Below are 10,400 nucleotides of genomic sequence, written 5' to 3'. Positions count from 1 at the left end.
ATTTTCTAAAAATCAAAAATATTTTTTGAAATCAATACACCCTTCCATTTCTCTATTTTCATATTTTAAACACTTGAATATGACAGAAATACGTCACATTTTTTAACAACCTCTTCAACACATTAGTAAATTACATGCAACTCAAATTAAAATAAAATATGGACCGAAAATATATTTTTTTTTAAATGCTTAATAGTAAAATAAGTTATGGCTTTTTTATATAACACTCCTCGTGACAGAAATTGTTTATAAAGAACATTAATCTTGTGAACTTCTGCAACCGATCTCTTAACTATATGACTACTATAATAAAGAGTACACAAAATACGGAAAGGGGAGGTCCGGCACTGTTTCCACCGTTACTTAACCTGCCCTTAGACTAAAGTTTTATTTGCAAACGGAAAATACAGAAAACAAACTTATTTACACTGATCACCATTAGCAATCGACAACATATATGTATATTGTAACCTGAGAACGAATATTAAATCAGTGTCAGGCTCTTGCCTCTTTATGTATATAAGGATCAAGTATTATAATTGTTAGCTATATAAAGGGAGAAAAAAAAAATGACCCATCACAGCCTTCGCTGCATCCGAAAGCTGCAGTCTACGCAAAAATCCTTCCGATTGCAATATACTGAAGAAATGATGCCAAGGACCAATCAGATAGCATTTTAAAATAATAAAATATAGTTTATCAAGTATAATACAAATGCATGGAATAGAAGGAGGAAGGGAATGGCAAAAATATGAACCTTTTTTTCTCTTCTGCCAAGAAACATGGCTCATCATCTCATGGCCAACAAGATTCCCGAAGAACAAAAAACAAAAAAACTCGTAGGTATGTTTTATATATTAAAGATTAGAGTTTAATTCTCATATATATCAGTATAAAGATTCTACACAACCAACCAATTAAAAACTACACCAGAAATTACAATTAAAATAATTATTCCAAAAATAAACAATCTATACATGACAATCTATGATTGGATGACAATGTAGAAAAACCCTTCCACTGTATTATAATTAAATTCTCAATACCAAGACTACTCACCATGAAAATCTGGCTTACGGAAGTTCATTCCTCATCACTGTCATACACAACCGCCATTCGCCTATGGGTGGTTGTTTTCCTAGGAGGAGAGTCCTCATCAGATTCAAATCCCTTCCTTTTGGTGCTGCTTCTAAACTCCTTACTCTTTTGCTTGGGTTCCTGCAATGTTAACATTACAACAAGTATTGAAACCACAGCAATCAATCATGTAATCATCCTTATTTCCACATAAATTTATGACTTAAAAGTACAACAATTAGGGCAGGAATCACTTCAGGAAAACCGAAAAATGCATAAGGATGCTCAATACATGATATACATTGATGCAACATTAACGTTGGGTTCTTTGAAAATGTTGTGGGATTTCAGCAACAGTTGCGACAACTGACAAGAAGAGAACACACATCGCTCACAAACAATGCATTCATCATAAGAACTTTCGCACTCTCCCCACAAGATGTACAGAGCACAAAGAAGACACGTACAATAGTCCAAGAAACAAAAACAAATGTGGCTTCAAAGTACAAACCGGTACACAGAATGGAAACATTATAAATGGAGAAAAGAATCTACCAAACTGCATGAACTAACCACATGCAAAATATCTTGTTACACAGTAAGAAAGCACTGGTAAGAAGCAATACGAAGAAATAAACCAACAGGCAAAATTAGAACCAACTATATTTTTTAATAAAATAAGCAGTACCTCCTCTTCCTCCTCATCTGATGCATCATTAACTTGTTCTGCTTCTTCATAGTGTTCTTCTTCTTCTTCCTCATCCTCATACTCTGGCTCAGTATCCTCATCCCTCTTACGTGAAGGAGGCCTCTCATCTTCCTCATCATCAGTTTCATACTCAGACTCTTCTCTCTCATCATCTTGGTAACCCATTGGATTCCGAGAGGATTTAGCAGGTGGGAAGGAAGATTTTCGGGGGATATCTTTGGGTCCCTGTGACTAAAATTCCAAAAATAATCCTCACCAATGATAACTGCAAAAACAAACAAAAATGTACAAATTTCTGGAGAGCAAAAAAACAATACCTTTTTAACATTCATAATTCGTTTCTCTGCTCGGGCTTCCGCTTCCAAATCATCCTCAAAGCGACGCTGAGAACGACGAGAATCATAATAATCTGTTTCATCCTCCTGAATGAAAGAAACATGGATAAATAATGGAACTGAATTAATTATAAGTACATATATATGCTTACATGAAGTTGCAGTAAATACATAGCCAAAAAAGCAGACATCTGAGGAAACAAATCCAAAATTATACCTCATCCAAAGCATCCTCTAAAAACCCAGGTGAAAGTTGGCGCCTCCTATCCACCGCTGGAGTATATTTCCGGCTCACCTTCTCACGCTTTCGGTTGAGCAGCACATTAGCCCGGATTGTTTGACTTTCAGCCTGTAAAAAATTGAAGAAAAAAAATTAGATAATGGCACCAAAGAGACACAATATAAGTTTGAAACTTTTGAATTATTGATTATACCTTCTCCTTTTCCTCTTTTTCCCTCTCAGGATCAATGTCAGTAATGCAGTTTTTAACCTTATAAACCTTCTTATGCCTTGAGTCAACAAGAGCAGTCAACAGACGATGAGAATTTGATGACAAGGAAGATGGCATAAACCTCATTTTTCTTAATAACCTTCCTTGTGATTGGAGTATTCCCTGTAAGTTTGTAATTGTAAACATAGTCCATTGAGGGGAAACAGTAATTCATCAAGAAACCCATGAGAATAACAAAATTCACCTTTCCATGTCTAAGAAAAAGATGTGCTTGATCATGCTGTGCATCTTGCACTGATATGTCTAGAACTTCATTCCCAATTAATAGCTGCAGGCTGCCATCAGACCACCTCACAAAGCGAGCATTGCTTTCACACTACAGTAACAAAAAATCTGTGATACCTTTTCTTAAAGAAATGTAATACTTCAACTCGATCATGAAGGACATCTTTCACTATAAAATAAGTGACGTAGCTAAATTGAAACTATTCTGGCCTTAAAGTTTGAAGAACAACAATAATAAGAACAGATGCACACTTTTGTCCTATTTGGTACTAATGACTTAGCTGAAGTACTTCCTCACACTAATCTCACTGAATGATTAAGCCAACTAGCTCCATACATAGCCATGGTTGTCAAAATAGTGATCCTTGTGGGTTTGTGGTGGGCTTGCATTTCAGGATGTAGAAATAGTAGGTTCTTGCAAAACTCCCTTCAACAACTGAAGCCAACTCAGTAATATCACTAAAAGAGCCTACTAGGTAAGGCACGTTAGTTTCATTTCACTTATACATTGGGTAAGGCTAAGGCATAACTTAATTACTCCTAGTCAAGACCCACAAGTATAAATGATCTCAGCAAGTAAGGAAAGAAAGATCAACTCCAAATTTGATACCCCAAATCCTTAAAATATAATAAACTTCCTTTACAAATTCTCAACCTACTACAGTTCATAAAAAAATCTCCCACCATGAGCATCAAAACAAAACCCGATTTTGTCAAGCAGGTGCTTAACAAAATTTAAGTCATTCAACAGAAATTGTAAAGTCCAAAATCCTCAGATAAACATTTGACAATACTCCTATTCAAAATCCACAAGCATAGCTGAAATAATCTCAGCAAGTAAGGAAAGAATAATCAACTCCAAATTTGATATATCCCAAATCCTTAAACTATCATAAACTTCCTCAACCTACCACAGTTCATAAAATTTTGTCCATCCATGGGCATCAAACAAAATCTGCTTTTGTCAGACTAGGACAAATTTAATTCATACGCACAACAGAAATTGTAAACTCCAAAATCTTCAGAGTATCATTGTAATTTTAATTAAAACTCATAAAACAATATATAATATTAATTTGTAAATCCAAATTAAGAATGTACTTCTTGTACATTACTAAAAATAAAACAAAATTATAAATTACTGTCATTATAAATTACTTCCTATTATTTACAAACAGGAATAATTCTATCAATCTCATTCAATTACTTGAAATCATTTCTTTCTTGTATTATACATGTTCATATGTCTCATGTAGGTGCACTGGATTTCCATAACTTCTTAAAGGTTTGGATACTTAACTAATATGATATTGGTTGAAGTACCTAACAGTATCAATATCAAATAGAATTTTCATAATTATTTTTAAAGACTTGGAAACTACACAGATAAGTAGTGGTGAAGTATCCAAGAGAATCAAATTATCAGATATCAATATGTGAACAGTGTTATCAAATAGCAGCCATGGCTGGGGTGGAAATACTCCATATCACTATAGAAAAGCAGTGGTGTGGTGAGTTTCACATGAAGCCACAATACCAGAAGCAGTTATGGTGTTCAAAGATGCCACCGCAGAAATCTGCTACTATTTATTCCCACGAAAGGGATGAAGTTGTTGGGCCATGTGACCCAACCCAAGCCCAATCCGAAAAGGGTCTGAAACCCTAAAGAAAAAACAAAATTTAAGGGGTCATTTGACCCAATATAAACCCAGCCCATTAAAGTGAAGAAAAACAACAAAAATGAGTCGGGTCATATGACCCAGCCCAAACCTGGCAGAAGTTAAAGCAAAATAAATAACCTATCTGGCCCACCATATTCTTCCTAGTAAAAAATGTTCTTCGCATGTTTCTCAGCACTGTTTGGTTTCACCCAAACTACACAACAAAAAATCCTGCACCCACACCAAACTACACAATCACACTGCACCAGCAACCACACCAATTCTGGCCACCATTTCCAGAAAATTTTTCTTTTCCTGACTATCATTTGCCACCCACTACTCTATTTTTTTTCTTTCTTCAACCTTTGACTATTATTCCACATTTCCACCTGAAATGAGACCACTATGGCAACTGAACAAGGCTCTTCAAGGTCAAATAACAACTGATCCAAGATGGAAGCACTACCACTTTGTGGATGAATCAGACACTAATACTATTGTCTGTAATTATTGTGGGGAAATAACAAAAGGAATAATAAGCCAGGGACAAACAACAATTAATGGGGAAGCAGGGACACAAAGGGAAGAAAGTTCTAAGACTCTAAATGTGGCTTATTATGACAGCAAAGATGACAGATTAATTTCCACATCAACTAGTAATGCTGCACGGAAAAAGAATACGATTAAAAATGGCCAATTAATATGTTCTATAGAAAACCAAAGACTCTAGTTGGAAAGAGAAAGAAGGAGAAACTCAAGCAAGCAAATATCCAAGACGCATGTGACAAAGAATGCAATTAAAGAGGAGTGTCTTTTTTAATTGTATTCTTTCTCCATGAAACATTACTAGTTGATGTGGAAATTAAACCCTCAACTTCATTGTCATCATAAGCCACATTTGGAGTCTCAGGATTTTCTTCCCTATGTTTTCACTCTAAGAAGTGCCTAAAGCTCTCCTCTAACTTCCTTTGGATACTTGGTACAGGGTGCAACATTTCACTTCTTCCCCATAAATCGTTGTTTGGCCCGACTGTTTCCTCCTTTTGTTATTTTCCTACAATAATTACAGACAACAGTATTAGTGTCTGTTTCATCCACAGAATGGCATTCCTTCCATCCTAGATCAGTTCTGTTATTTTAACTTGAAGAACCTTGTTCAGTTGTCATAGCGGTCTTTGTTCAAGTGAAAATGCGGAATAATAGTCAAAGGTTGAAGAAAGGAGAAAAAAAGTAATGGGTAGCTAACAATAGTCGGAAAAAAAACACGTTGAAACTAGTCATCAAAATCGATGCACTTTCTGTACTGTACAACTGGGCAATTTCGAGTGGGTGCAAGTTTTTTTTTTGTGCAATTGGGTGAGACCAAACAGTACAGACAGAGGACAAACAAACAAACAAAAAAAGAACAACAAAATTTTACAAAGAAAAATAGCATGCAACAGATAGGTTCTTTTGTGTTAACTTCTGTCAAGTTTGGACTGAGTCATATGGCTCAACCTATTAATGTTTTTTTGTAGTTTTTCTTCACTTTAGTGGGCTGGGTTTGTATTGGATCAAATGAACCCTTCAATTTTGTTTTTTCTTTAGGCTTTTAGACCCTAGACAGATTGGGCTTGGGTCAAGTCACATGGCCAACAACTTCATCTCTTCTGCTGGAAAAAATAACAACAGATTTCCACCATAACATCTTTGAACACCTTAACTGCTTTTGGTATTGCAGCCACCATGACACGCCATGTGAAACCCACCACACCACCGCCATCAACCATGGTGCCGCCATGGCTGCTATATGATAACACTGCAGGGAATGAATTAGTTTTTGTTGATGATACCACACCGAATTGGGCAGATGTTTATGAAACTTCAGGAGTTGGTGAGCCTATAATCTATACTACGAGGAAAACAAGCCATAAAGTTATTGGATCTATCCGAGCCCAAGCTTCTAAAATAGGTCGAGCTGCAAGTTTGAGGACAGTTTAGAGGAATTGTTAAACTTTGAGGAAGCTTAAGGAGAAGGGGAGTATGAATGTCTTAAAAGATGCCAACAAACATGAAAATGATAACGATTGTGTTGGGATTGAGGGAGAGCCAGAGGATTAGACATTTACCTTATGATTTGTGTTGATTTAGGAACATTTTGTTGTTATTTTAATTTTAAAGTCTTGAACTTGGTATTTTATTATCATTTTATAGTTATGTGAAATCTAAACTTCCTTGTTATTATTTGTGTTATGCCTGATTTTGTTATTTCTACATTGAAATTTATTTTTGTCCATTTTTATATTTATCTGTATGTATATTTTTGGTTTGCCGCCATAACCTGACATCAATAACATTGTACATCAAGCAAATTGAAGTATCGGAGCTTCAAAGACAATTCATAAAAATCTTGTCCATCCTTGAGCATCAAAACAAAATCTAATTTTTTCAAGTATGGACAAAATTTAAGGCATACATACAACAGAAATTGTAAAGTCCAAAAATCTTCAGAGTATACATTTGGTCATATTACCCTAAATCCATCCCAGTGTGAAGCTTGATATTAAAAATCAATTACTTTATGTCATAATTAAAAGTGTAAAGTCAGTAAAAAGGAGTACGAAGGATGTAAGAGAAGGCAAGAAGGAAAGAAGACGTTACACACAAAAATATCAGAATGTCCTTCATCCCAAATCTTTAGAGCTAATGGAAATGGGTGATCATGGTAGCATGCATGAGAAAGTACGACAGTAATCAATCACTTACAGATGTTGTGCCATCAGGATTTCTAGTAGTCCTCCAGCGTACAATATTGTTCTCCAAACGTATGCGCTTTCTAGCTCCAGATTCATCAGTTACAAAAGTATCCTCTTCCACATATGTTTTAGGGTCAAATGGTTTTGGATCAACACCCATAATATTGGAAACTTTAATCATGTTCATCTGCCATGAGAGAGGGAGAGATTAAAAAATTAGTTGAATATTGAAATTCAACATATCTTACCAAAATGCACATCATTGCAAAAGGCATTTCATTTGTAGATAAAATCCTCTGAAGTCTGAAGTGATACCACATATTAAAATGTATTCATCATGTCCTTGTTATCATAATCTGAGATTGTTCAATTCCCATTTAATCTACTTGGTAACATTTAACCAACCATGACATTGGGAAGTTATCAAGAAACTGTTCTAAAAGATAGACTTCCTTAAACATTTCAAAATCTGGATATTCACTCATACAGCCTACACATGCCAAGTTCTAAATCTTAACAAAGTGAACTACACAAAAGAGGAGCAAAAATTACTGGTATTTTCCAGCCACCAAGATAAAGCTAATTTAAAGTATAAAATACAGGTTTCACACTCATAAAAGTAATCTTATTAATTAGAGTCATACCTTTTCTGGTAGAGCGGGAGGTGGTCGTAATGGAACCTCCAACTCTAAAGGGGGGCCAAGTGGCTTCTCTTTAGTTTTTATCTCAATGTTTTCCTCTTCAGATTCATACTGATGATCTTCATCAGCAAGTATATCTTCTGGTCTCAGGTTCTTTCCATAACTTCCTTCCTCCTCCACAGGATATCTCTGAGGCAGGAAATCACTTATATCATTAGTTCTTAAAATTAGGGCGATTCACAGATATATCAAAAAATGTGACTATTGGCACCCAAATACTCACATTTGAATCTTGTTCCATATCCTGCTGAACTGCATACCCCATTTCCTCCTCTTCATCATCATCAAAATCACCAAATACATCACGAATTTCAGGGGCTGAATGCTGGTCACGAGTCTCATCTTTTTCATCTCTGGGTGACCCACTATATTTTGAAAAAAGGACAAGTTATCAGTCTCAATGTCATGCAACTATTACAAAAAATGGCCAAGTTAGTTCATTATTCCTCTAACATTATTTAACTTTTACTTTGGTCCTCTAATTTTGCACTGTGCAACAAGTTTATCCTTTCTGCTAGACAGTGTTGAACAGGGTCTGCAGAAAAGATAAATTTGTTAAACAGTGCTAGGTACTGAAGTTGTGAAGTTTTCACTGGTATCAACATAACATTATAGAACAGAAAAGGAAGCTCCATCCCACATCAGGGACCGGGCCTCCGGTGAGTTGTTCATGGAACACCTCAATTCCCCTCAAACACCCCTCCCATAATGTGATAATTTATCAAAAATGTCCATAGAAGAGAACTCCCATCTAATCAGCAATTTGTCATTTGGTACAGCAAATTTTAACTTCACTTACACCATCTAAAAATGCATCACACATATCTTAATTCAAATCATACCCAAAATTTCTGGCAATAAAAACATGTCTTGCAATACAAACATCTACAAACAACTTCTAACCAGATGCTGTGACATTTGTAGTTCAACAATACAAATATCAAAACCAAAAAACGAATAACAATAATGGGAAATTAATAACAATAATAATAAACCTAAAGAAAGAAACCAAAACCCGGGACACCGATGCTGAACAATGTGGCCACATCAGCTGCATTTGTCCACAATTTCAAGTATCGCGACAACAATGTGGAATTAGTAACAACAAACCTAAAGCGAGAAACCAAAACCAGCAACAACAACAACAACGCTGAATTATTTATGAAACAGTTCGCGACCAGGACTCCAGCCGCAATGCCAGCATTGTTGAGATCCCTGCTGCATTTGTCCCCAATTTCCCACAATTTCGCAACAACAGCGAGAGCAATTCAAAACCTAGAACAAAATCATAAAACCTTCGCGAGAGATATGACATATACATATATACCTAGGGTTTCTGGCTTCGTCAACCTCCTCTTCCTCGTCGTCGTGTGGAGCGTAATGGTTCTCCTCGGACCTCTCAGATCCAGTCTCGACGACGTCGTCCCTGCGCTTGCTGGTGACGCCGCGCTGGCTGTAACCGTCGCCGTCGTCTTTGACGTCGCTATCGGAGTCTCTCCCCTCGCTCTCTTCTCTCTCCCCGGCTTCCACCTCCTGCGAGCTTTGCTCCCTCTCGCCCTCGCTCTCGCCGGGGTCGGGCTCGCCGTCGCCGTCGCTCTCTATCTCGACCTCGCCCTGACCCTCCACTTCGCCCTCGCCCTCCTGCTCGGCGCCGCCGCCTCCTTCGCCCTCGTCCTGCAAAAAACGGAAAAGATGGAGCTCAGAGACGGATCCAAACGCGGCTTAAGCGCAATTGAGAAAATTGGGAGCGTACGGAAGGGTAATTGAGTTGCGGATTGGATTCGTGCTCGGAATCGAGCTCTTCTTCCTCCTCGGATTGGTCGCCGAAGAGGTTCTGCATCATCTGGTGCCGCTTCTCCTCGCCTCCCATCGTGTCGGAAGAGAAAACCTAGCGATTGTTGGAGTGGGAGGCTTCAATTCAGGAACCTGGGTTTGTGGTTCTGAATTTCTGATCAAGAAACACGGTTTTAGGTTTTAATCGCTAAGGGAATGATTCCATGCCTATTGTTTTGTTATTGCCTGTGGCTGGGCATGTGTGGGAAAACTTACTTGCCTGTTACCCTGGTTGAGTAGGGTTTTGGAAAAACAAATTAACCTAAAACAATACAAATAAATAAATAAAATTGTAGAATGTGTTTGATAAATGTCCCGACATTAAATAAAAATTAACATATTTTTTATTTTTATTTAAATTTTATATGCAAATATAGAGTTTTTTACTCAAATAATACATTTTTAAAAAAAATTACTCAAATACAATTGTGCAAATTTATTTCTCCAACTAACATTATTTACTGTTCACATTTTTTTAACTTTTTTTTTTTTGTTTTGGGCCTAGGTGATCTGTGAATTTTGCATCTGGAACAGTCCGTTCTGGGTGTAGAACGGGTCGTTCTGCATGCACTCTCTTGTGTTTTTTTTGCATCTGGAACGGTCCGTTCTTAA

General features: G+C 36.8%; 1 protein-coding gene across 2 annotated transcripts; it reads right to left on the bottom strand.

Annotated features, from left to right (window-relative positions):
* Nucleotides 1-405: 405 nt before the first annotated feature.
* On the bottom strand, nucleotides 406-10,014 carry VIP4 (leo1-like family protein). Of its 2 annotated transcripts, XR_003805099.2 has the most exons (13): nucleotides 9,709-10,014; nucleotides 9,283-9,629; nucleotides 8,179-8,320; nucleotides 7,899-8,084; nucleotides 7,265-7,441; nucleotides 2,818-2,949; nucleotides 2,556-2,735; nucleotides 2,339-2,470; nucleotides 2,104-2,208; nucleotides 1,766-2,017; nucleotides 1,060-1,218; nucleotides 758-794; nucleotides 406-639 (listed from the first exon to the last, which is right to left on the bottom strand). XR_003805099.2 is itself a non-coding variant. In XM_020370023.3 (12 exons), exons 1-11 carry the CDS (start codon nucleotides 9,823-9,825, stop codon nucleotides 1,084-1,086), a joined length of 1,905 nt encoding a protein of 634 aa, XP_020225612.2. In that variant the 5' UTR covers nucleotides 9,826-10,014; the 3' UTR covers nucleotides 406-639; nucleotides 1,060-1,083. The 2 variants fall into 2 exon arrangements, 1 of the variants encoding a protein (XP_020225612.2); XM_020370023.3 differs by lacking the exon at nucleotides 758-794.
* Nucleotides 10,015-10,400: the final 386 nt, after the last annotated feature.

Source organism: Cajanus cajan, chromosome 6 (assembly GCF_000230855.2).
Source record: "Cajanus cajan strain Asha chromosome 6, NIPB_CcT2T_4, whole genome shotgun sequence".
Taxonomy (NCBI): Eukaryota; Viridiplantae; Streptophyta; class Magnoliopsida; order Fabales; family Fabaceae; genus Cajanus; species Cajanus cajan.
Note: the sequence above shows the minus strand (reverse complement) of the source record. Positions and strands in the feature narration are given on the sequence as shown.